Genomic DNA, 26,728 nt, shown 5'->3' with positions numbered 1-26,728 from the left:
CCATCATTCATTTATTTAAAAGGAATTTCCACAGATTTTTCAAAAATTCTGCATAATTAAATGTTTAAGATGTAAACAAAGTCATTCAGATTGGTTTGATGTAAAATGCTCTGTTCAAGAGAAATGTACCAAGCTAGACGTCTGAAGAGTTTCCCTCCAAGAAAGCTATTACAAGAAATCATTATTAATGTTGAATCATTGTGAATGTTGAATCAATATGATGTCTGAGACACTGTTTTATGAGAGTTTTGAGATGAGAAGCTTTTTGCCTAAAATACATTTAAATCCAGTCAAGGTGGAGAGGTACTTATATGGCATTGTGAGGCAAAATAGCCCACAAAGAAAACTCATTATTTCAGAATATCTGTATTTTACCACTATCAACATTACATATACTACATATTACATATAAAACTCAGATATAAATAAACTGTCTGTATTTGCACTGTAGTCATTGCCACCCCTGGCTCCTGTCACCACCTTTGTGAAGACACACGAGTCAGTAAGTTTCTCTACAATAAACTATTTCATATCAACCCACTCTGGGAATGACTCAACAATTGAATTACGCAAGAAATGTTAAAAATGGATTCCCCTTTTTCTTTTATTCAAAAATCGTTATTAACAATATATTATATTATTTTTAAGAATACACTGCTATTTATGATATGAGATATAAGATGCCCCATTTGCATAAAAAAACAGAACGTCAAAGAAATAGAAGTGAACAAACACAAGTTTCCAAAACAAGAATTAAATGATAGAGAAAATACAACCCTTAACAACCAGGTAGACCACAAGAACTGTCACCCTCAGATAAACAGTATTTAAAGCTTTCATGTTTGAGACAGAGGACAAAATTAAGTTCAACTCTTCCTCGTTAGTATAGTGGACAGTATCTCCGCCTGTCATATGGAAGACCGGGGTTCGATTCCCCGACAGGGAGAGTGAGAACATTCGGGGCAGTCGTAGGCTGGAGGTTAGGGAACTGGCCCTGTGACTGGAAGTTTGCCGGTTCAATCCCCAGTGCTGACAGTCCATGACTGAGGTGCGCTGTGGATAGGGCTGCCCACTGCTCTGGGCAAGTGTGCTCACTGCCCCCTAGTGTGTGGGTATTCATTAGTGTGTATGTGGTGTTTCACTTCACGGATGGGTTAAATGAGGAGGTGGAATTTCCCCATTTGTGGGATTAAAAAAGTATCAGTTAACTCTTGCTTAGGATCTGAAAAAATCTAGGTGTTTCTGTCTGTCCCCTGGGAGAAGACAACTCAACACCATGGATTTGAAAGAACATGAAGCTGTTACTGAGAAGTAATTTAATAGAAAAAAGATGGAATTTTCAGAACAATGGACTGACCACCTCAGAGTCTAGACCTCATCACTGAATGTAGGGGTGGGCGATCTAGCAAAAAATATTATATCATGACACTTCAAGGCATTTTCACAACACATGATATACCTGTGGTATATAATGATCATGCTCACTTTGAAACGAAACGTATGTAGTAAATACTCCTTTAAGTACTGACAATATCCACAATATGTTCAGGAAAGTATATTCTGACAAAACTGATCACAACAGTGATAAAATATCATATCAGCCACCCCTGACTGAATGTGTTTGGAATTCTCAGGGATGGGTGAACACAGCGAAAATTTGAATTTCTGATATTATATTTAGTTGTTCAGGGTTCTGCGTAAACCTCTGTGTAAATAAGAGTGGTCTCTGACTTTCACACGGTCCCGTATATTCCACCAGATTGACCAAAAACACAACTGGAATCTGATGAATATGGCCTCTATGTCTTGGAGACACACTGAAAATCCAGTAACAGGATCACACACATGCACTCATACAGTCCAATGCCCTCATTAAAATGACATTCACCAACACTGGCCCTTGTCTGACATCTCATCTCTCTCCCTCTTTTCATATCATTTGCTGCCCTTGTTCTGCCCATCTTCTTCACTCTTCATCTCGGCCCAGTCAAACAAACAGGCTGTTGTCAGTGGTATTCTCTGATTATGATTGGTTCGTTCTGATTCTTATCAGCAGCCTGAAGTGCTCTGTTCTGTCTTGTCTGTTCTCAGCATGTGTGCGTGTGTGTGTGTGTGTGTGTGGCTTTTGTGCGTCCTGCTGGGTTCAGTGTTCCTCACAATAACACTTCCGAACAGCCTTCATTCAGATGAGCTCAATCTCATATGGACCACTCCTCTCCCACAAAGGTGCATGCACTAAAATGCGTCATCACAATCATAATTCTGATAACTTGCCTTCTAGGCATAATTTTATACAATATCACTTGTCTAACAGTGGACGTGCGAGACAGGGTGTGTATGCAGTTATATTATGGGCATACATAATAGTTGGGTCTAGAAGTAATGACAGGAATTGGTTTCTGAAGCTTGAAGTCATGACTGCATGCATGTCCCTGTCACCCACTGACGTATTGGCTGACCTGCATGTTAGCACGACTGCTGGGCAGCATTTGCCTTTCTAAAACACATTAGCACAGAGTGGCTTATAGCCCTAAGCTGTGTGGTCAGTGGCCTTATAGAACAGGGATCTTATAGTCATATGTGTATAATATGGCAATATTATAGCTCACTAGGGTCCCCTTTCACATCCATTCTTTGAATGTACACTATATTGCCAAAAGTATTCAGTCGTCTGCCTTCACACGCATATGGACTTGAGTGACATCCCATTCTTAATCCATAGGGTTTAATATGATGTCGACCCACCCTTTGCAGCTATAACAGCTTCAGCTCTTCTGGGAATGCTTTCCACAAGGTTTAGGAGTGTGTTTATGGGAATTCTTGACCGTTCTTCCACAAGCGTTTTTGTGAGGTGAAACACTGATGTTGGACGAGAAGGCCAAGGTCTCTGCTCTAATTCATCCCAAAGGTGTTCTATTGGTTTGAAGTCAGAACTCTGTGCAGGCCAGTCAAGTTCTTCCACACCAAACTCACTCATCCATGTCTTTATGGACCTTGCTTTGTGCACTGGTGTCCAGTCATGTTGGAACAGGAAGGGTCCGTCCCCAAACTGTTCCCACAAAGTTGGGAGCATGAAATTGTCCAAAATATCTTGGTCTGCTGAAGCATTAAGAGTTCCTTTCACTGGAACTAAGGGGCCGAGCCCAACTCCTGAAAAACAACCCCACTCCACCCCATCCACCAAACTTCACACTTGGTACAATGCAGTCAGACAAGTCCCGTTCTCCTGGCAACCGCCAAACCCAGAGTCATCCGTCAGATTGCCAGACGGAGTAGCGTGATTCGTCACTCCAGAGAACACTGATCTAGAGTCCAGTGGCGGCTCTTTACACCACTGCATTCAACGCTTTGCATTGCGCTTGGTGATGTAAGACTTGGATGCAGCTGCTCAGCCTTGGAAACACATGAAGTTTGGAGGTCTGTAGCGATTGACTCTGCAGAAAGTTGGCCCCTGCGCACTATGCGCCTCAGCATCCGCTGACCCCGCTCTGTCATTTTACGTGGCCGACCACTTTGTGGCTGCGTTGCTGTCGTTCCCAATCGCTTCCACTTTGTTATAATACCACCGAGAGTTGAATATTTAATAATGAGGAAATTTCACGACTGAACTTGTTGCACAGGTGGCATCTTATCACGGTACCATGCTGGAATTCACTGAGCTCCTGAGAGTGACCCATTCTTTCACTAATGTTTGTAGAAGCAGTCTGCAGGCCTGGGTGCTTGGTTTTATAGACCTGTGGTCATGGAAGTGATTGGAACACCTGAATTCAATGATTTCGATGCAAGAGTGAATACTTTTGCCAATATAGTGTATATCACAGCTGTAGTAGCAAAACTTAACCACTGAAAGGGCAACAAAATTTTACCATTAATAACTTAAACAGGAATTCTAAATTTTCTGAATTTCTCTATAATGTTATAGTGAAGATGTAACCCGAGTCATTCAAAGTGGTTTTGTGTGAAAAGCTCCGTTCTAGAGAAACTTACAGAGTCTGTTCACAGTGCTGGTGATAGGAACCTGAAGGAATAGGAATCTCATTGCAGTGCCTTTAAAAGCTCCCTTCCAAAAGGCTTTTACATTTAATGGTAAGAAAACACTGCCTGGTGCCTGAATAATTGTTTCATAATAGTTTTATGAAGCTTTTGGCCTAAAACTGTTGACTCTTTAAATGTTTTCATGGCATGGTGAAACGGTACATGTAGGATGTTGTAATGTACAATCATCCTTCACTTTTGCCTTTATTTTACCATTATCAACAACAGATTCACTGGTAGTTTTGGACAATAAATAAAATGGCTATATTTGTGTTGTACATATCACATCCCTTAGTTCCTATCACCTCCACTGGAGAATATGAAACATGAGTGTGTGTTTCTCAATAGCGATACATATATATATATATATATATATATATATATATATATATATATATATCGCCGTTGTCTGAAGAAAACCTTGTATCCCCAAAATGGTAACTTTAAGGAGAAGGAAAAAACCTACTTTACTTTTAATGTAAGCCAGACTTTTTTCCAAGTCATTTTGGGCCACTTATTTTAATATAAATTTTAAATATAAATACACAACCATTCCTTTTTGAATCTCTGAATGACTTTGTTTAAATCTCAGTGACTAATGAGGTTTACATCTCAGTGACTTTAGAGGTGCATGAGGTGCAAAACTGAAGCTACACAAACCTCCAGCAATTTATAGGTGAACTAAAAACAACACTGACACCTTTTCTTTTCACTCTTTGAATCCTCCTCCCATTCCCGCCTAGGAATACAAAGCACAACTTCACAGAATCGACATCACTTTCTAGCGATGGGGCAGGCTGTTAATTAAAGGTATTGCCTTATTTCATTATTTATATAGATTATAAAATATGGCATTAAGCTATTATTGCTTGAATGCTGCTTAAAATACTCTGTATGGCCTATATCTCAATAAAGCACACTGAGTGCAGGCTATGTTCACTTTCATGGACCTAACATAAGCATCATGAGAGGGCTACAATACTGCTCTTCTCCTGACAGAGTATTTATTTATTCTACTTGTTAAATTATGATGACCTACCATTACATTTCATTTATTCAGTCAAACATTTGATCTACTTATGGTATCCAAGTGCTCCTTTGTATAGCAGCTGCATTGAACCTCAGTGAGGGTCAAACTCCCGTGCCTCTTTTGTTCGAGGGGATTGTGCCGCAGGCCACTTACCAGTTTCCATCATGTTTTCTTATCCAAGCAGACTGAGATGGGGAAGGAATAATTTGACATGGGGAAGGTTTTATAAAATGACTGACTGAGATTGACAAGCATCCCAGTGTACACTGCCGTTTGGACCCATCTTCTGATGTAACATAAACATTTTAGAAACAAAAGATTTACAATTGGAAACTAAATCCAGCTGGACTAGAATTATATAGAGGTGGAATATTTTCTGTGGAATTATCTATCTATCTATCTATCTATCTATCTATCTATCTATCTATCTATCTATCTATCTATCTGTCTATCTGTCTGTCTGTCTGTCTGTCTGTCTGTCTGTCTGTCTGTCTGTTTGTCTGTCTATCTATCTATCTACCTACCTACCTCTTGCTCATATGAAAATGCTGTACTAGCTCAGAGACCCTCCTTGATACCGTGCTTCACTCAGAAACATGTCATGTTAAGGAAGGAAAATGTGTTATGATTTCCAATTCATATTGACATCAATGTACATTAACATAACAAGATTTAATTTCCAGTCCAGTTTTCAACCATTTCTATTGGTCTCTCCGTTATGAAACATTCACACAATTTAAAGTGCAGCTGATATTTTGAAATAGTTTACAAAATAACAGAAAAATGGGCTACAAGGTTTTAATATGACAGCGACTATATGTACCATCACCATTTCAGCAGTTCATATTTTGTACAGTTACAGTGCAGCCTGTAGGGTCCCTGGTGGTTTAGCATCATATATGATTGTGTCTGTGCTAATACATATAAATCTGTAGCCAAAAGGAATAGGAATTTTCCTCCTGGGGATCAATAAAGTGCTTTGTTCTATTTTTGGCCCATCTTCCACAGACGAGGCTGAAGGGCGAATACGCTGCCGCTAAATCCGTGTGTAATATGCGCTTTGTATGGGGCTGATACCACCTTCACTTTTCCTACTTACAAGCCAAGGACAAGCAGACTAATAATGTGAGGAGAAAATTAAACATCCTGTCCAACAGATCTATAAGACTGGGTCTAAACTCACCAGTCTGAAGATAAATGGTGTCTTCTGTCTCATTAATTTGTGAGCTCACCTGTCCCATCCACAAAAGCACCTGTGCTCAGGACCCTCCCTCCTCGACTGGCCAACTTACATTGATGCAGCACTTTTCACAGATTAATATTAATCACCCTCTTCATAATTTATTGACAGCAAGCGTAAGCTTTGTGAGAACTGCTTCTCTGCTGACTGTACATTTATTGCATTTGGCTGACCCTGTTATTCAGAGCCACTTACAATTTGATCATATTTTTACACAGGTAGGCCAATGTGGTGTAAGGAGTCTTGCCCAAGGACCCTTATTGGTATAGTGTAGGGTGCTTGAACCCCAGTCTATAGTGTAGAAGGCAGAGGTGTTACCCACTACAACTATCCCAACCTGACTGAAGACTGACAGAACCAACCACCTGTGGAAGAGGCTTCAGAAATGTGTGGAAAGTTACACTATTTACATGAATGTTTCAGCCTTTTTGGGTCAAGTTGCAAGAGTGAAAGAACATCCATTAATATGTTTTGGTCATTCATAAGAGGAGGACCCCTGAAAATGCTTTAACACATTTCTTCTCTTTTTATCCCAATGGCATTGAGGGGGCCCCACAGACAAAGTCCTCTAATAAATACAGTAAATAATGGCCTGTTCCTGCTTGTCCTATTCAGGAAACTGAGATTAAGTTCTTTCAGTGAGACATCATGGCATTGTATTACATACAGATGAGGGTTTATTGACTAGATGAAGTAAAATAAGACAATTCCTTTAGAACAAAGTCAGTGCTTTTGTCCTCTGGTCAGATTCTGTGTACAGTTTGGCAACTAGAACGAGTCTGGCTCAAGCTGACAGTGATCTTTCGGTTGGCGTTTCGTAGTTACAGTTACAAAACTCTCAGATATGCCTATATTGCACAATCATATTTACAACAATCACAGAATCGTTTCATCCTTTAATGCAAAATGCATAAATTCATCCATCTGTTCAGTGATGCAGTGTGATCAATAACATCACTTGCGTTATGAAGATTAGATGGAATTCTTTATCTAATAACAGAAATCATGGTCTACGTTAGCGGAGGCGATATGACAAAAATCTAACATTGTGATACAGCAAGACATTTTTCACGATACAAGCATTAATAACTGTTATAGCATAAGTCAACAAATGACCACAGTAAGGCAGAGAAGTGTTGAAAATGATTCCAGGACAGGTTAGTGCTAGAGTTTTATACTGTAACTCACAGGTATTCAGTATAAAACTATTAATTTGAGTTTATACTGTAACTGACAGGTATTCAGTATAAAACTATTAATTTGAGTTTTATACTGTAACTGACAGGTATTCAGTATAAAACTATTAATTTGAGTTTATACTGTAACTGACAGGTATATAATACCTGATATCTGAGAGTTCTTTAGTTACTCAGCAATGTGCTTTTGTCAACAGCCTTCCTCAAAATGATTTTGCTTAATTTTGAAAAGTGGAACAGATGTGTCCCCCTGGCCCTCGTGTTATTGATTTAATTTTTTGTCAAGTTTATTTTTATTTAGCTTTTTTAAATTAGGTCTACAAGTTAGGGCTGGGCAACACAACGATAGTTTACTGTCATCGTGATAAGGTCAGAATATACTTTTTTGAGCTTGTCATGGATATTGTCAGTACTCAAAGAACACTGACCAACTACATTTACACATTTACGGCATCTGGCAGATGATCATTTTACACAGGCGGGCGAAAATAGTGTTAGAGACTCTTATAGGTATAGGGCTTGCCCAGGCAGGGGACTGAACACATTCAGATTCCAGTACATAGCGTAGAAGGCGGAGGTGTTACCCACTACACCGTACCCACCACTATACGGACTACACCTTTCCATATACCAAAGTGAGCTTAATTTATTCAGCTTAATGCAATTTCGTGCAGTGCAGTTTGTGAAACACTGAATGAAAATCACTGCAGTGAAAATGTCTTGAAGTATAATGACATATTTTTCGCCCACCCCACTATGAGTACAATGATTTTCACCCAACGTCTCACACAGTGCACTAAACTCAATTAACCAAGCCTAATTATGCTGTCTCTGTAATGAAACATGCAGTTGGGTCGCTGTTCTTTAAGCACTGCCCACCATACTCTCAATAAAAGCATACTGTGGTATAATGTGACAATTGATCACAATAACAATAAATACCGTCATACTGCCCTCCAGGCTACATCCGCATTGTTTTAAGCCACCATGTTCATGTCACTGCGGGAACCAGTTACTCACACATGTCATATGTGTCACCAGCTCAGTACATCAGGGTCAGTGTTGTGGGTCCGGCTACATACACACACCTAAGGTCACGCTTTACAGGGTCTCCTTTTGCTGCAAAACGCACAGCATTTCCTGCTGTACTCTAGACGTTTTCCGTCCTGGGAGTTCTTGATGTGTTATGCTGCTGCTGGTGCATCTCCTGCGCCAGTGCTGTGAGATCAAACACCATGCCATGAGCGTGCAGCGAAAGAGCCGTGGCATCCTGCTGGCACAATAGCAGGTGCTGGGGAAGAGTGGGGTGAGGTGGGTGGGCTATACCTTAAGAAAGAAAACGCAGCCGTAGGCCGCCCAGGAGAGCACAATCTGTCTGTCTGTCTGCACCAGTCCAGCCCTTTAGGGCCAAACGCATGAGCCGTGGGGCTAATCGAGCGATTAATCAAATAATCGCCGATCGTGACTGCTGCAGGGTGGCCAGAGCATTACAGCGAGACGTCTCGCCGTCTCGAAGCTGAGGAGGAAAAGACGGACGAAAACGGGCTAATAATGGAAGGCAAAGATGTGGTGATGGTGGTGGGGATGGTGGTGGAGGGGGGGAGAGGAGGCGGAGGACGACAACGCGAGGCGTTTTCTCTCAGCACGCGGAGCAGTAAAGATGATGTCAACGCTATAAATCCACACAAAATAGAGCATAACGTGCATTTCAGCCGGAAAACGCAGCCGAGCCGCCTTCCTCTGAGGAGGACGGTCTCCTAGAGGGAGGAACGCGAGCTGACGGCAAGGTCAACACTACAGACACAAAGCGAGCCGCGGCTGCGCTGGAACAATGGCAGGGAGCGGAGGGGAGAGGAAAGCAGGGCTCCTACCTCCCGGCGTGTGTCCCGACGAGGCGCCTGGTCGAGTCCCCGCAGCGCTCCGCTTGAGCTCCGGCTCGCGTCCAGCTCTCCGACCTCTTTGTGTGCGCGCGTGTACGTGCGTGAGTGTTGCTGATGCTGCGCGAGGACTGCGCGTGCTGCACAGCTGCACGTGACCTCGCGAGGGTGTGGCGGGAAGCCTGGAAGACGATGGTGTTAAGTTAGCGCCGTTTTGGAGCCCTTTATCTCGAGCTCCTGCGATGCGGCGTTGTTTCGCTTCTGCTTCGCCTTATATGTTCATTTTTGTTTTTCTCCTCTTCTTGCTGTCTGAGCTCTTCCATCAGTAAAGTTGCTCCTCTTTAAAGGGGAATTCCACCAATCTTCAGGAATGTCGGAATAATCCAGTCCTTGAGGTGTAAACAGAGCCATTCACAACGGTTTGGTGTGAAGTTGTTTACTGTTGAGAAACTTACAGGCTCTGATTCCTTTACAGTGGCGGTGATAGGAACCAGGGGTCACGGTGTCTGTAACACAAATGCAGCCATTTCATTTACTTTCCGAAACCACCAGTGAACCTACATGCGTCTGCTGAGTTTTTAACATGTAATGTTGATCCAGGTAAAAAGGCTAAATCTGGAAAAAAAACAAGTTTTCATTTGGGACTATTCTGCTTTATAACGCCCAGCATGTGCCTCTCTGCCATAAACAGATTAAAATAGCTACATTTTAAGCAAAACTTCCTGATAAAACTATCAAAAAACAATGTGTCAGACACCAGGCAACATGTGCACAGCCGTTATAACAGCTTTCTGAGAGGGGGCTTTTAAAGGGAGATGTCTGGTTCCTATCACTGCCACTGTGAATAATTCTGACTCTGCAACCTTTCACTCCAAACCGCTCCGAATGACTTTGCTTACATCTTAAGCATTTAATTATGTTGAACTAAAAAAAAAGGTGTAGTTCCCCTTTAAAGTGAAATTCTACTGATTTTGTAAATGCCTTCGTAATTCAGTGGTGGAGAAGCAAAATGTTACTCAGAGTGGGTTGATATGAAATGGTGTGCTGTAGAAAGACTGACTCAAATGTCTTTGATTTGGTGGTGATAGGAAGCAAGGGTTGTAATGTCTACACAAGAGTTATTTTATTTAGGCCTGCTGTTCAACACCACCAGTTAACCAAGGCGTGAGTTTGTATATATAATGCTTGTATATATAATGCTGATGATGGTGAAATAGTGTTAAATCTGCAGATTTCTTGGGAAGTATTTTGCCTTGCACCACGTATAAAGTTGAAGCATATAACTAAACTGGGATTTGGGATTAAAATAATTGGAATTCATGAGTTGTACAAAGACATGTTTATGTTAATGTAACACAAACATTTTAGTTATTCTAACATGAATTGTTTAGCGCTTTATGTACATTGAACTTTAACCTGCTGGTTTGTTCACCAATGTTTAGCTTAATTTTCTTAGAGCAACAGGTTATCTCAATTTTTTTAACTTATGCAAACTTATTTGGGCCTACAGCGCATCTCTCAGATGTTTAGAGAAATTATTGGATGTTGTGTTCTCCAGGCCAAAGAAGAAAAGGACCATGCAGATTGTTACCAGCATAAAGTTCAAAAGCCAGGGTCTGTCATGGTACAGGTGTGTGTTAGAGCATAACTTGCACATCTGTGAAAGCAGCATTGACGCCAAACACATGTTGGAGTAACATACGTTGCCTTTTAGATGCAGTCTTTTTCAGAGACATCAAGGCTGATTTCAACATGACAACACCAAGCCACATTCTATAGTACATATGATACAACAGCAGGGCTGCGTATTCAGAGAGTGCAGGAGTTATACTGGCCTGCTTGCAGCCCAGACCAGTCTCCAGTTGAAAATGTATGTTTTATAAAGCTCAGAACATGACAACAAAGGCCTGTATGGTTACACAGGACTTGACTTGTGTAACAGAACAATGGCAAATAATCAGTAATCAAAACTGTCTTCAATCCCTAAATGTTTATTAAGTGTTGTTAAAAGGAAAGGCGATGTAACACAGGGGTAAAGATGCTCATGCCCCAACTTTTTTGAAACATGTTGCAGGCATCAAATTTGGAATTTGGAGCAAAAAAACTATAGAGTTCATATAGTATAATTGCCTAAATTTCCTTCGGGATCAATAAAGTATCTATCTATCTATCTATCTATCTATCTATCTATCTATCTATCTATCTATCTATCTATCTATCTAATTGCAAATGTTGTGTTTTTTATTAGACATTTCGCATTCTGTCTCAACTTTTTTGGAATTGAGTTTGTACCTCTAAGACATGATATAACAATAAGTGCCTATAACACTATGCAGTGAAAATAGGACAAACAAATAATAAATATAGTAAATACTAATAAATAATTTTGTATTTAACTGGCATTTGAAACAAGCTATTTAAAATGCATGGGTTCTTAATTGCTTAGAAGCAAAGTCATGATGTCTTCATCATTATATACTTGTGGGGTCCCTAAGCAACTGCTTCAGACCATGGCATGGTAGAAGTCCATCAGAGTCAAGTCCAGACTGGTCCAGTGTGCATAATTTTTAATGAATGATGAATTCTTTTTCTCTATAAAGTTAATGTGGTATACACCTAAAACACAATCTGTACTTTTACTTTTTTGTCTATAAACTTCAGGCATAGTATTTCAGGAATGCTGGATCAGATCTGCCTACATATTCTCCCTGTTATTCATCCTCAGTGGTTAAATCAGACCTATGTCCAAACTTCTACAGATACTACTCTAATTATAGAATTCAGCTACTTTTTCAAGGTGCACTCATTGTTAATGCAGATGATAACATGGAGTCTCCATAGAAGAGCTTTGCAACCGGATGATCGCTTTGGAGCAGCTGCACATGAGGGGAAGGTCACCACACCCACTGCCAAGCGTCATGATTCTTCAAAGGTTATTTAGTACGGAAAATGTTTGTTTAGCACCATGAGTTCTGTGTGGAAGCATTCTGTGCTCAAATGGTTCTGTGCATGGCGAAATGGTTCTTTAGAATGATGGAGGACGGGTGGAATATGGCTCTATGTAGAACCTTTCTAAAAAGGGGTTCTATATAGCAGTAAAAAAGTTCTGCTATTGTTGTGATATCGAGCTCATAACAATAGAAGAGCCCTCTTTGGTGCTATATAGAACCATTTTCAAAACATCCAATACGTTCTTCATCAGCCTGAAGAACCATTTCACCATGCACAGAACCATTTAAGCATGAAATGGTCCTAAACAGATCTCATGGTTCTAAATAGAACCATTGCCTTTACTAAAGAACGCTTGAAGAGTCATCTTTTTTAAGTGTGTAGGGGGTATAAAGCCGTCAGCACTGCTGTAGAGCTGTGTTATCTGTTGAGAAGCGATGAAGCTCCATCCAAATGTCCCTGAGATGAGCTGGAGAGGCCTCTGTGATCCACAGCTAATGCTCCAACACCAGTACCTCACCCCACTGACGTTCCTGTGGCTGAATACAATCAAATTCTCACAGCAACGTTCCAACATGTAGTGTAAACCCTTGCCAAAAGGGCAGAGGCTGTTACTGTAGCACGTTTAGATATGGGCGGTGGGTAATCCAGGTCCAGAAACTTGAAACACACCTCAGGTTTTTGTTCCAACGGTCTGAACACCTTCGCTGCTGGTTTGAGCAAAGGAGAGGGGGCGGTGAGCTGAAGCAAAATCCTGGGAAGGATTTTTACCTTTTGGACCTGGTTTGCCCACCTCGATGTGCCAGTGTGGTCCTAAAATAATGGCCTTTCTTTGTTTGTTTGCACGAGGTGGCGCTATTTCTCCTCCGCTACTGCGTTTCTATGGAGATGCCGTTTTCTCTTCGGCGCCGTTTTCAAACAGCTTTAGCGCCACCGGAAGACGGACAGCCGACACGGAGTGAGGAGGAAACCAACCACTACGGCACAGATTAGCCAGCTAACCAGATAACTGGGTTATTTCTAGCTCAGCGTAGTTTGCTAGTTTTGGGAAGACCGTTTTAAGTTCACATTTACAGGATTAGCCAATAAGCCTAGTATTTTCTCCAGACAATGTATTTCCCTCTGCGCTGTGCTGGTTGTTGCAACGTTACTGTAAACACAGCCGAGCTAAGAGGCTAATGTTAATGACTGCTTTGACTACCGTTAGCTTGTGGTCTGTGTAGCTGCTCTGCTGGCACTGGCCTTAGTTACGCTGTGTACGGACCCAACAAGGAACGCAAGCTGTTGGGTAAGTGGCTATAACATAACTTAATGAATAAAACGCTACGTTGTTATGGTCGACTGTTGGCGTTAAAAGCGTTGTCGGGTTCTTTGTTTACACTGTGCAGCTGACGGACAAGATACAGCAGATAACGTTAGCTAGTTAGCTAACCAACCCCGAGGAAACTTGTGTTATGTGTGTTCAGTCCACTTGTTGAATCCCGCAAGGATGCGATGTAAGTCATTCAGAGTGATTTGGTGTGAAATTGAGCGCTCAAACTTACCCAAAAGATTTCCTTTCAATGTTGGTGTGAGCATCTAGGGCTTATAATGTCTACAACGCAAATATAGCAATTTCATTTACTGTCTAAAACGACAATCGAACCTACTTAGGCTTACGAGTTTATGTATGCTGTGTGTAATGTTTGTAGTAATGCAGTGGTATTGATTACAAACCAAACCAAATTCTTTGTGTAAAAGTTTTTCTTAGAGTGCCCTGCCCTTCTGCAGTGAAGAGGCTTTAATACATATGTTTTAGGCCAAAAAGTATCTGAAAACTGTTGTAAAATCTGGCATCATGCAACATATTTGTAACCATTTCATTTAACGTGCCTTTACACACAGCCAGACACCTGGTTCCTGTCAGCACTGTTGTGAACAGTTCTGACTCAGTAACCTTTTCCAGAATGAAGTCTTTCACATCAGACTACTCTGAATGACTGTTTACATATTTCGAAAGTTTGGTGGAATTCCCCTTTTGTTCACATCTTCTTGTGTACTTTGTGTTTGGCACAGTTTTCACTTAAAGCTGACTTTAGCTCGGGGTTTGGGGTAAATATGACGATAACTCATGTTAACATGCATAAGTGCATGAGACTTTAAGCCATTTACACTAAACTGTATTGTATTTTAAGCCTTGCTGTCGTTAACAAAAAAGTAATCATCCGCAGAGCTTTGCCCAGAATGCAACCATGAGTACTAATGCAGAGAGGAAATTTATTAATCTGCGAAAGCGTCTGGATCAGCTGGGTTACAGGCAGCCGTTAGGCATTGAGTCGTTGCCGCTGGTTGAAAAACTTTTTAGGTAAGTTTTTTGTTAGAATCTTTGATCATATGAAGCAGTCAGTAATGCGTCCTATGACTTCATGTTAGCAATGAAATTTTCAGTGTTTAACGTTTAATGTTTTTAAAGCTATAAACTTGTGAAACTGTCTTTCCAGTGATCTAGTCCACACCACTGAAAGTCTTCGGAATGCCAAACTTTCAGCTGGGAAGACGGAGAAGGAGAGTCGGAATCTTGATGCTCTGTTGGAGCCATATAAGACGGAGAATGCTCGGCTGGTCCGAGAGAATAATGAGCTGCACTTGGGACTCCTCAAGCTGAGGGAAGACAAGGATCGGACAACTAGAGGTAAGTAGGTGGCCTTAGACTATGAACAGCTGTGTTCTGGCTTAAAACACTAAACAACTCTAATCAACCATGTTTTTTGTCTTTCTGTATTACACATTATGTAAAACCCCAACCATATTTTCCTAAAGTTATTTGCTTGGATTTCAGAGCTGAAGGCTTACATCAGGAAACTGGACCATGAGACATCAGACCTAAAATTCCTCAACAATCAGTATGTACACAAAGTTCGCGCCCTGGAGAAAGACAGCAAGGCCAAAAGTGAACGCATCCAACAGCTGCAAGAGAAGAACATGCAAGCTGTAGTGCAGACACCAGGTAGGTAAAATGGGTTTACTCATAATAAAATTTTGGTCCATGTCAAAATGATCTGTCTGATCATGTAGCGCTGCCTGATTTATGATACAATTGTAATTATATAGTTTCAGATGCTCTTGGTAATATTCAGTTTAATTTAACAGGAGGAAAGAAAAGGCCAATTCCTTTCAGACGCCAACGGATGCAAATAGATGAGCTCCTCCCCCCCTCCCTTGGCCCCACTCCTCCAGCTGTGGCTCAACCGGATGACCCATACATTGCCGACCTCCTCCAGGTGGCTGATGACAGGTGTGATTGGACAGAAAAGACTAATGTGCTTTTAGACAAATGTTCAGTGTATGATTAGCTGTAACAGCTGTGAAGAATAACCCATTATTACTTGTTTTAGGATTCAGGAGCTTCAGCAAGAGGTGACAGCAGTGAAGTTGGATCTTGAGAGAGCCCAGGGGGGAATCAAACACCTCAACACACAGGTGTGTGTGTCTGTATGCACATCTTGCTAAAGTGATCATTACCTTTCTTTTGTCAGTTTCTTTTATTTTCCAACAAAATAAAGTCTCAATACCTTTAATAATACATCCCTGGCGTATACAGCCCTTAAACAGCATTTTACCATGGCACAAATGTCCATGCATGCCAAAAAAAAAAAAAAAAGTGAACATGTTCTTGTGGGAACACTCCCAGCAGGTTTATTTCTTGTAAAAACTGAGAACTTGACTGTAACAATGTAAATGCTTTGCTTTGTTGCCCTGCACTGCTTTTGTAAAGAAGCAGCCTTGCATAAATGCAGGGTAGATTTTGCCATTTAGATTTAGTTTTTTTTTCTAAATTGGACTAAACAAGAAAAACCTAGATTTGAGTTTCTCAGTAATGTATCGGCATCAATTCACACATGATCCCTCCCAGATTTCCCAGGTATTTTACTAGGTCTTGCGCAATACTACATTTCATTGCCTTGCACTTGTACTGAGCAGTGACGAAGTTCATCCATCCATCCATCCATCTATCAAGCTGTCAACTTTACCAGGATTTTGACTCTGGCTTGCATTCACATTTAAAGGAATAGTTTGGGGGGAAAAAAAAAAAAATAAAAATCAAATTTATGCTGTTTCCCACCACAGATGGAGTTGAACCATATGAGACATGTTTGGGGTCCAAATTTGATCTTTTTCATTTAGAACTGGACTGGCAAGGCTAACAAACACTAGGAATCAGTCACCTGAAAGGCCCCAATCCTTTCTCTAAAAAATACATCACCAAAACAAAAATGCAACCAAACCTCTTCCTGTTTAATTTCTGTTAAATTACCTTTTAAAAGTGTTTGAAAGGGACTTGAATGACACAAAGCTGGTACATTATTAGTAAAATATACCAATAATGTTCTGGGTTTTTAGTGTGAAAGGGGCTTCTAGGCATGAGGACGTTTTACGTGAAACTGGCACCAGAAACCAAAACGAATACCATACAGCCTAGAATATTTAGAAAATTATGTGCTATCAAATTAAAATTTTTCCAGGTGGAGGAGCGGGATAAAGAGATCGAGCGTCTGAATCGGGCTCTGGATGGAGGTCGACCGTATGACGTCGTCTCTCTGGAGGCTCAAAACATCAGTAATGAAAAGCTCATTTCTCACCTGAACCTACAGGTGAATATTTGCATGGTAATAAATGATATTTTTAGATCACAGCTGGATAGGAACATGGTTCACTTGCAGGCAGAGCAAACCACAGTGTCCCATTACTTCGGATTATCTGGAAGATTTATGTTGAATTCAAAGATATTACTTGGATGTTTAGTTTTTCAGGCCTTTTGTAAAAAAGACTTTATTGGCCCTCACCTTATTTTGATAGCCTATTCATTTTAACCTTTTTGTCAGATTGAGTACCTGCAGGAGACGAACAGGGCTCTGGAGCAGAAGATAGAGGGACTGCATCAGAGGAAGAAGACTGTTTCAAGTGAAATAGCAGACCTGAGTGCCAGGAATCAGGAGCTGTGCCACGAGCTCACCCAGATAGACCAGCTAGCGCAGCAGTTAGAGAAAGACAAAGAGATAGTGCTGGAGACTGCTGACATGGAGCTTCAGGAGGCTAAGGTGAGGAGAGAGGAGGGGAATGAGCACGTTTAGCTTTTGAAGGGAACTCATTGACATTAGAATGTAGTGTTTTAATCAGTTGTTCCTAAACTTTGTGGAAGCTGTATTTTCCAGTGAGTACTGAGCAACATTATTTGTGTCTGGATGAGCATCTCGTGCTGTCTACATTTAGACCTTGTATTGCTGATTCTTGGAACCTCCCTTGTCGTTCTACCGTCAGAGAATGCTCACTAGTGCGATTGTATAGAGACAAAAGTTCAAGTTTGTTAAAGGATAATACATGTTAATACATATTAATTAAAGCATTAACATGTAAACAGATTTGATATGAAATGCATCATTCTAGAAAACTGAATCAGAATTGTTCCACTGTGGTGGTGATGGGAACCAGACGTCTGAAATACTGAATGCTTTTGAAAGCCACCTGACAGAAAGATATCAAATGAAAATGTAAAGAACATGCTGCTTTATGCCTGAAATGTTGTCCTACAATAGTTTCGAGGTAGGCTTTTGGCCTTAAGTGTATTTTTTAAAATATAAGCCATGTTTCAGATTTACCACTACTTAATTATCAACATGGCATGTAAAAGCCTAGAAGACAGGTTCACAGGCCATTTTGTACGGTAATGGCAATATTTGTCTTGTAGACATCTGGTCATGTAGATACCACCACAACTGTAAAAGAAATTGTCATTAAGTTTCTCCACAATTAACCATCTCACATCAAATCGCTTGGAATGACTTTGTTTACATCTCGACCATAAAATTGTGTAGACATTTTTAAAAGGATTGAATTTTAAAATAGATTGAATCAAGTGATACTTGGAGGTTAGACTACATTTAGCTTGTTGTAGCTCTATTTACACTACCCATGTCTCTTTTTAGAAAGAGATTCAGCGGCTACACAGACAAACAGAGGACCTGGAGGAGGTTATCTCTAAATTAAGACGGGTATGTACTGCTGGGCTCCTGTAGTTTTTTTCTGTCTACAATACCGTTCTGTCAAATGGGCTGTGAAATTAGCCATCTGCTGCTGTGCGGCATACTAGCTGTAGAGATCTTGACAAAATATGGATTACTTAATGAATATATTTTCGGTCCTCATAATTTTTAGGTGACTTATGGGGATTTCACATGTGCATATTTTTACATATATAGAAAACAAAGAAATCCTGCACATTAGTTTACTTATGAAAATGCTTTTGATGTGCCTCTTTTTTCTTGATTATTTCAGTTTGTGACCATAACCCATAGTATTTTTAGTTGTTGTGAGACATATCCACATCATTTCTGTTTTTCTCATATTAAACAAGCCTGTCATGGTTGCATCAATATAAATGTATTATCGATACAGTCGATAAAGTCCTTATGGATTTACATTACAAACACCATTGAAAGTGGTTAATGAAGCAGAGGGAATGAAGTGTTGCCTTTGTGCAGCTGATGAATTTGTTCTTGTGCTGAATCGAATGTGTTCCCTTTGTCACACAGCAGCAAGACTGATCTCAGGGCAATTCTTTTTGTTTATAGTGCCCTCTGTTGGCAACATTGGGCTGTCTTGCATGTTGTAGAGAATTATTTGGCTTAACCTCCTGGCAGGGATTGTTGGCAATGACTGGCAGAGTCTTATTTTCTGATTGGCTGTATCACTTGACCTTTGATTTGCTATTTAAAGTTGCAGATTAAACCTTCACGTAACTTGATTGGTGTCTGTGAAGAGCCTAGAGCTTATGATTGGCTGTTCTAGGACATGGCAGAAGGCGATCATGAGAAGGACCGTCTGCGGGATCAACTGGCAGAAATGCAGGAGCAGAATGAAAAAATGGAGGGATTGTTGAATTTCCTGGAGGAGGAAAAGAAGAGGCTACAGGACAAAGTAGAGAAAATGACACAAGCTGGTAAAATACATTACTTTTATTTCTTTGAAGGTTGTGTAGAGTAAAGTGACACTGTATTATAAGTGGTGAAAAAGATAATGTTACTATTGCTGTAGCCCTTGATTGAATTAATTATTTTCATGGTCAGCTAAATAATTAGTTAAAAAAAAATAATGAAAATTGGCTTAAGTGAAGAGCAACAAACCGGTGCATAGCCTTTCAAAGATTCCATTAAACCCTGCATTAAAATAATTAAAAACAACTGCAAAAAATGCATTTAAACAGGTGTGTCTATCAAGCTCTGTTTTTACAGTAAGAAAGACCAGTCGGAAAATGAAAAAATATAAAATATGCATTGCTAAAATAAAATTTGCATTGAGCTTTGGATTTAACCAAGTAATTGTGAACAGCATTATTGTTATTACTGACTTTATGCATGTAATTGTAATGTAATTATGTATGCAGGGAGTAAATGCGGATGGACAATGTAAATAACTTTTTCTCTGTTGTGCTCTGTGCGTTTGTTACAGATAAGGAAATGATTCTGGAGCTGGAGCGCATGCGTGTTCGACATGGAATGTGTGGCAAAGAGCGCTCCCCATCTCGACTGGATGCTTTTGTAAAGAGTTTAGAGGAAGAAAGAGACCACTACAGACAGGAGGCAGAGAGATACCGCAAAACAAGAGGAGGGTCAGACAGAAGTCCCATCCTGAGTCCATCCAGGGGCAGAAGTCCTAAAGGTCGGGGGACTTGGCCAGCCTCGGTGAGACCCTATGTTGATGCACACAAAAACAAAGCCTAATGCTGCGATTACATGTTGCGGTTGAAAAAAGAAATCAGCCATGAAAACCTTGCCATGGTGACTGCATCATTGATGAAAATACCTATATTATCAGATGGAGCTTTAGAAGTGGACATTATTTATTCGAGGTTGGGAAAAAGGCAGGAGGATGATGCTCTGTACTCTTTTTAAGTTTTTATTTTATGATACTGGTTCATCCAGACCTCAACAGTGAGACATTCATAACTCCCAAAAAATATTCCAACAGCGTGGTTCATGGCAAAAGTTCGAGAAAAGGGGATGGATGGAATATTCCACTGACTGTTGACTCTCCGCTGACGACTGCTGCTGGTGGTGGATTTTCTGTCGCTGCTCTTATGAAAATAATGGAATATGTTTTTCCAATGACCGTCTGCCTTCATTACATTTATGGCATTTGGTTGACGCTTTTATCCAGAGCGACTTACAATTTGATCATTTTACATGGTACTTTTACAAGTAGGCCAAGGTGGTGTTAGGAGTCTTGCCCAAGGACTCTTATTGGTATAGTGTAGGGTGTTTGCCCAGGTGGGGATTGAACCCCAGTCTACAGTGTAGAAGGCAGAGGTGTTACCCTACATTACAAATAAAAAGTTATTTTTGTAAAATTCAGAAAAAAATACATTATGACTGTTACATAACATAGTCTGCTCCATAATTATTGCCACCTTTGATAAAGAAGTGGAAAAAAGGTTATTAGCTTAGTCTCACCCAGTGGAACAGGAAGACCTTGATGTCTGCTTAAGAGTCTCTGAAAACTGTTTTATGTGTGGTGAGATGAAATATAAATGGGAATATGCTTCAGTTACATTTTATTCATAATTGTGACACGTGGCTTTGCTTTATGTGGATTTTGGTTTTGTTTACTTTACTTTTCATTTTCCAGTACCATGGACAGTTTCATTGTACCATTGTACCAGTTTACTTCAGTTAGTTTTGTCATATTTTCAGTGTGAGCTAATTAGCCTCAAAAAACTCATCTGTGCTAGGAATGTGATGGGCACTCAGTTGTTTAATTAACCTACTGAGGTGCCTCTCTACGAATACTGAAATCATGATTCAGGTGTTTGTTTGTTTCTTGATGGGAAGAAAAAATGCACAGTAAGGCAGTTTAGTGAAATGCGGTTTTATATTTAAACTGATTTCTAAAACATGAAAGCTTTCATTTCAGATTTGCTCTTGTTTGTAAGTATGTATGTTATACGTTGCTACTATTAACCGCGAGTGCCTTAACTTGTGAATGTTGTTAAGGCCACATAGTTAAGTATTGGCATGTGACTGACTTTATTGCTAAGTAGGCTAGGCTGATGTTAGTGCCAGGAACAGTGAAGATATAAGTTTGTGTAGCAGCCACAGTTCTAGATTAATTTTCGCTGAAATCCTTTTTTTCATTTTCTTTTCTTCTCCATGGTTTACCCGATATCCTTTCAAGAGCTTTTACGTATAAAATAATCTTTACCAGGGGTGCCAGTGGACTGTGCATGCAGTGACCCAGGGTTTCAAATGAGCTCATTTATTCTTTGTAAACATATACAAGTGTTCTCCCGCTGTCCTAACCTGTGTGCTGTTTGTGTGCAGAGAGACAGTGCAGATACTGAGCTGTCACATGTTGTCAGGGAGAGAGATGAGCTGCAAGCCATGCTGCTGGGCTTTGAGAAACACATGGAAGACATCCAGACTAAAGTCAAACTGCTGACCGCTGAGAGAGACCAGCTCAGCACTCAGTATCAAGAGGTGACAGACTAAGCCATTAAGCCACTTCCTGAGTGAGAATGTAGCAAACAGAGTGCCTGTATACATGCTTTCCAACAAAGACTGAAGATGTATTTCTAAATACGGGCATAACTTGTCAGTTCCAGTGCTATTTGTGTAACATCGAGTTACTTAAAAGTGTATAAAATAACTTTTCAGAAGGAACGCTGTTTATGTAATGAGTCTGTTTACTTTATTGTGTGTGTGTGTGTGTGTGTGTGTGTGTGTGTGTAGGCCCAAGAGGAGCTGAAGAGTGTTCGTAGGGAGCTGATATTTTCTCCTGAGCTGCAGCAGAGAATGAGAGAGGAGAGAGAGCAGACAGATAATGAACTCCACAAAGTAACCACAGAAAGAGATTCTCTCCGTGAGAGACTCAAGGTGTGTATGTCTTTGACTGTGTTTCATTGTGGTGAGACCATATATTCATTTATTCTGAAAAATGTAGTTTTTTTTTTCTCATTTACACCTGGAAATGCATAGCAGAAGGTTTTAGAAAAGAAAAGCTAACAAGTAAAATGAAGAAATTCAGAACTCTGCAAAAATTCTAGCTCACTCTTCAAATTTAGGCAAATTTTTAACAATCACCATGTTAAGGCCTTTATACAAAAAGTTCAGATTTTTTTCCCCTGCTTTGAATCACATGTTCAGTTTTGTCCATCTCTTTAGATGATTTTGCACAGCTTGAGTTTTCTCCATCATTAAAGTAAAAGGGAAATTTTATCATTTGCATGAATGGAAAAGAAAATCTTTGTAATACATTTTGAATCCCTCTCCAATCTGTTTGTCATGTTGTTTGAACCATACAAAACTGCTAACTGTCTACCTGCCTGAGGTTTAAGTTGCATGTGGGAATTTTCTGACTGTGCCAGATGTGTGATTTGTGCAGGTGGCTCAGACCTCAGCCCTGACAGACAGAGAGCAGGAGGAGATGAGAATACTGGAGCTGGAGAACAATGTTCAAACGGTAGAGTTTGCTTATCATTCAGCTGATATCATCAATACTACTGCTGCACTTATCAGCATTAACACTCCTGAGATTGTGTGTGTGCGCGTGTGTGTGTGTGTGTGTGTGTGTGTGTGTATATAACTGTGTTTGCAGAGCACAGACAGTTTTCATGAATTCAGATTGCTGCATTATGGAGTGTCCTATGGTTTGGAGTAGTCCAAGTTTTGGTTTGGGGCTGGTTTGCTCCTGTTTCAACTCAAATTGTTAAATTAATTTTAGTTTACTGTGGTAATTAATGTGCAATAATAACATCATTCTGGACACATTTAAAATGTCTTTTCTATTTTATTGTTTTGTTTATAGCTTCTTACCAATTTAAAACGTGAAATTGCACACTTTTGACATATTAGAATCACTTTATGAATGTATCCACTCAAGATTTTTGAGCAGTGATATAAAACATTTTAACAGTTGTGTACTAGGCATGAATATCTGTGCAGTCATGAATATTAAATGTGTTTTTTTTTTTTTAATGTATGTGGACTGTAGCTGGAAAGAGAGCGAACAGACCTGCGCACTCAGGTGGCTGTATTGAAGGAAAGCCGTGTGGCTGTTGAAGAGGAGCTGAAGGCTCGCTCAGCAGCTCTACTTCAGACTGCAGAGGAGACGGCACAGCAGAGGGCAGAGAACAGTGCACTTAGGTACTGCAGGGCTGCATGTATTTTTGTTTATTTATTGAGGCAGTGGGGGGGGGGGGGTTCTTTTTATGAATAGGGATTGTGTTGTGCACATGTTTGGAATTCATGGAGAGTGGTGTGTGTGTGTGTGTGTGTGTGTGTGTGTGTGTGTGTGTGTGTGTGTGTGTGTGTGTGTGTGTGTGTGTGTGTGTCCGCGCAGGCTGCTGCAGGAGCAGATGGAGAGGTCTCTCTCTGATATTCAGCACAGATTGTCTGTGAAGACCAGTGAATTGCAGGCAGCTCACCAGCAATTAGACAAGCTAGAGGACAAAATAAGTAGGTCACTTTTTCTTACTCACTTCTTTTTCTTTCAGTCTTTCTAAACTAGGGCTGTCACAGTTACTGGGGAAAAATGTGATTAAAGTCTGTGAATAATGAATCATCTTTGTGATTTAGTTCATAGTTTGAGTAATAAAGTAATTCGCAGGTCCTTATAAAACCGTGCTCATCAGTTTGAACATTCTCCTCAAGGGGAAGCTACACAGAGTCTGACACAATTTACGCTTACCTAGATGGCAGTGATGGCATAAAAGTAAGTTCACAGTGTAGAGCTTTTTAAAAATCTTTGCTGAGCATTGTGCTTTTTTTGGGTAATTTAGAAGGTTTACTGAATACATGTTTTATCTCAAGTCAAATAACTTCAGGAGTCCAAAATAAATCTTGTTCAGTGTCAATGACTTGGTGAGTTAATTTGTTATTTGAAATCTAATTATATAGATTTATAGGTTAATTTCATAGCCTATGTGAGATCAGATAAGTCAGATAAATCCACTTTCCTATTAATTTAAGTCTCTCCGCTGCACTGACCAAACGAACGACTGAGGACAGGCTCAGCTTCTTTACCTTTTTTATTTTTATTAAGTGCACAACAAACCAAACATAGTGAGTATTTGAATACAAAAAACAATATACAAAGCAGTGCAGAGAAGGTACAAAAAAGCCCAAAGAGCTTCTAGTAGGCAAATACCCAACTGGATTAACTTCTATGTAGATATGTTTTGTGCTTAAACAGAAAAAAATGTGGAATAACTAGAGAAAAAAAAAGAACATAAGGAATGGATACAAAGAAAGATGGTTGGGGAAATTAAAATTGCATTAAGCATTGTAACTATGTAAGTGATGGTAGCTTTATGTAAATGGTTGGTAACTTATCTTGCTTGCCTTGGGTGAGTTCTTAGACTGGTTGTCACCAGACCTCCTGGAGGTCTACCTTCCTACACGTTTCACTTCCAACCCTAATCTTGACACACCTCATTCAACTTATGAAGGACTCTGAGAGCAACAATTTGAAGAATCAAGTGGAGTCATTAAGGGTTGGAGCTAAAGTCTGCAGGAAGGTGGGTCTCCAGGTGCAGGGTTGGTGATCACTATCTAAGGCTAAGCGTGGAATCTTTAACTACATGACCATTGATTTTTATAGCCTAGTTGGTTATCAGGTTAACAGCTAGGAAATGACTATGCTTGGTTAGCTAGCTGTTTTAAATCCCTGTTCTGGGAATTCTTATTCATATTATGTACTTAACATTAACATTACTGGGCCTCTTATAGTGTTTGTTTTCCCTTTAGTCCTGGATCCACATCTGTGTTGATTTGTCCACTTTGGGTTTGTGTTTATATAAAAGAGGTGGATTTCACCTTTGAAATAAAATTGACTCTTAATTGTGATTGACAAATCATTTTGTGTTTAACCATTATTAATATTCTAAACATAATCAGGAGACCCTGATAGTGTTCTAATACTGTTGGGGTCTGAAGGGTTAAACAACAAAAAAAAAACCACTCAATCACTCGATTAATCATCAAAAAAAAAAACCAATAGATTACCGCTATAACCATGACAGTAGTGACAGCCCTACTCTAAACACATGCAAACTCACTGTAGTGTTTTTTGACAAATTAGACTGATCTCACTAAAACTCTTGTATCACTTACAGCACTAAGGTCTAACATGAATATGTTTAGTTGATATAACCATTTCACTTAACACTTGATATCATCAATAGCACACCTGAAGTTGGTTGGTTTGTGTGTGTGTTTATCTGTTTAGCTGAGCTGAGTAGAAATGGCTCCTCTCAAAACGATGAGGTGGTAGCACTGAAGATTGCCATTGCATCTCTGGACCGCGAGAAGGACGCTTTGCAAGAGGCAGTGGACCAAAAGACTGAGAGCATGGTCCTGTTGCAAGACCAACTGTGTAGTAAGGTAGCTAATATAAAACTTGGCAAATCCCTTAATTTATTGAATTTCCAGTAAAAATGGCCATTAATTACAAGTACAAATTACAGCATCAGGGAAAAAGCAGAAATGTATGTTTAACAGAAAATTACACAATTAATATATCAAAAATCTGATTGTGTTCAACCTTCACTTTTATTACAGCTTACATTCTTTTCAGAAGGCTTGCTTTCAGTTTTCCAAAGAAATCTGTTTTTCTTTTTTGCTTTTCACAATTCAAGAGATCCCAAATTCACACTAAAAAGGTCCATAAATCTTCACATCTTAGATGTTAAACTTTGTTACTGTAGTGCAAATTGTCTTCTTGTTTGTCTATTTCCTTTCCTTAGTATCAGCTTCCAGACAGTTTCAGTGTTCAATTGTCCACTCACAGTGAAAAGATTGACAGAAACTCTTGTGGATTTTTTTTTTTTCTAGATCTGAAGCAAGAGTGAAGCTTTTAAATGGGGAACAGTCTGTGACCCCTTTAGGAACAGCTTTTGCTGGCAGGACACAGTTGTACTCACTGGTTTTAAGACTGGAAGGATGTTCAAGGCTGGAAGGAAGTTAATGGGGCAGAAGGGTATACAAATATGAGGGGACAAATTAAATGACGATAGATTTGATATACTTGGAAGTGTTGGAAGCTTTTGTGGTTTTCTGATATTATGTTTCCTCCTGACGCTGAAAACTTGTACTTAAAGACCTTTTTGAAGCAGGGTACAAGATAAAAATGCTGAGGTTGGAGGTTTTCATTTGTAGTGTTCTCATAGTTAATGCTTTTCTGCAGGAGAAGACGCTGACAGAAGTCAGACTCACAGTTACAGAGATGGATAACTCTTTAGAGTGAGTGTCTGCTGTTTTAAATAGTCTCTGTTTATTCCAAACTTTCAAGATGAACATTATGTCTGAATCTACCATCAAGTAATGACTCTGATTTGCGATTGTATGTGTTATAGCCAGCTGAAAGGGGTGCT

General features: G+C 39.9%; 2 protein-coding genes across 3 annotated transcripts in view; one reads left to right on the top strand and one right to left on the bottom strand.

Annotated features, from left to right (window-relative positions):
- Positions 1–9,594, bottom strand: part of cracd (capping protein inhibiting regulator of actin dynamics) — a 43,241-nt gene extending 33,647 nt beyond the window's left edge. Inside the window, exon 1 of one of the 2 annotated variants that reach the window (XM_017688181.2) lies at positions 9,373–9,594. The gene's annotated coding sequence lies outside the window, so the exon portion shown is untranslated. The remainder of the gene's footprint in view (positions 1–9,372) is intronic. The other variant, XM_037537929.1, reaches the window with a different exon arrangement.
- A 3,099-nt stretch (positions 9,595–12,693) lies between these two features.
- The window catches only part of cep135 (centrosomal protein 135), a 20,795-nt gene continuing 6,760 nt past the window's right edge, over positions 12,694–26,728 (top strand). The window contains exons 1-19 of the mRNA XM_037538229.1: positions 12,694–13,615; positions 14,538–14,671; positions 14,808–14,998; positions 15,146–15,313; positions 15,457–15,601; positions 15,702–15,786; positions 16,830–16,958; positions 17,190–17,405; positions 18,291–18,356; positions 19,153–19,303; positions 19,813–20,045; positions 21,681–21,836; positions 22,089–22,232; positions 22,741–22,818; positions 23,350–23,501; positions 23,698–23,813; positions 25,585–25,739; positions 26,542–26,597; positions 26,711–26,728. The exon at positions 26,711–26,728 is cut by the window's right edge and continues 151 nt beyond it. Coding sequence (XP_037394126.1) covers positions 14,559–14,671; positions 14,808–14,998; positions 15,146–15,313; positions 15,457–15,601; positions 15,702–15,786; positions 16,830–16,958; positions 17,190–17,405; positions 18,291–18,356; positions 19,153–19,303; positions 19,813–20,045; positions 21,681–21,836; positions 22,089–22,232; positions 22,741–22,818; positions 23,350–23,501; positions 23,698–23,813; positions 25,585–25,739; positions 26,542–26,597; positions 26,711–26,728 — 2,372 coding nt within the window. The 5' untranslated portion in view covers positions 12,694–13,615; positions 14,538–14,558. The remainder of the gene's footprint in view (positions 13,616–14,537; positions 14,672–14,807; positions 14,999–15,145; positions 15,314–15,456; positions 15,602–15,701; positions 15,787–16,829; positions 16,959–17,189; positions 17,406–18,290; positions 18,357–19,152; positions 19,304–19,812; positions 20,046–21,680; positions 21,837–22,088; positions 22,233–22,740; positions 22,819–23,349; positions 23,502–23,697; positions 23,814–25,584; positions 25,740–26,541; positions 26,598–26,710) is intronic.

This window comes from Pygocentrus nattereri, chromosome 4 (assembly GCF_015220715.1).
Source record: "Pygocentrus nattereri isolate fPygNat1 chromosome 4, fPygNat1.pri, whole genome shotgun sequence".
In the NCBI taxonomy this organism is placed as follows: Eukaryota; Metazoa; Chordata; class Actinopteri; order Characiformes; family Serrasalmidae; genus Pygocentrus; species Pygocentrus nattereri.
This window is presented reverse-complemented; position numbering and strand designations above follow the sequence as displayed.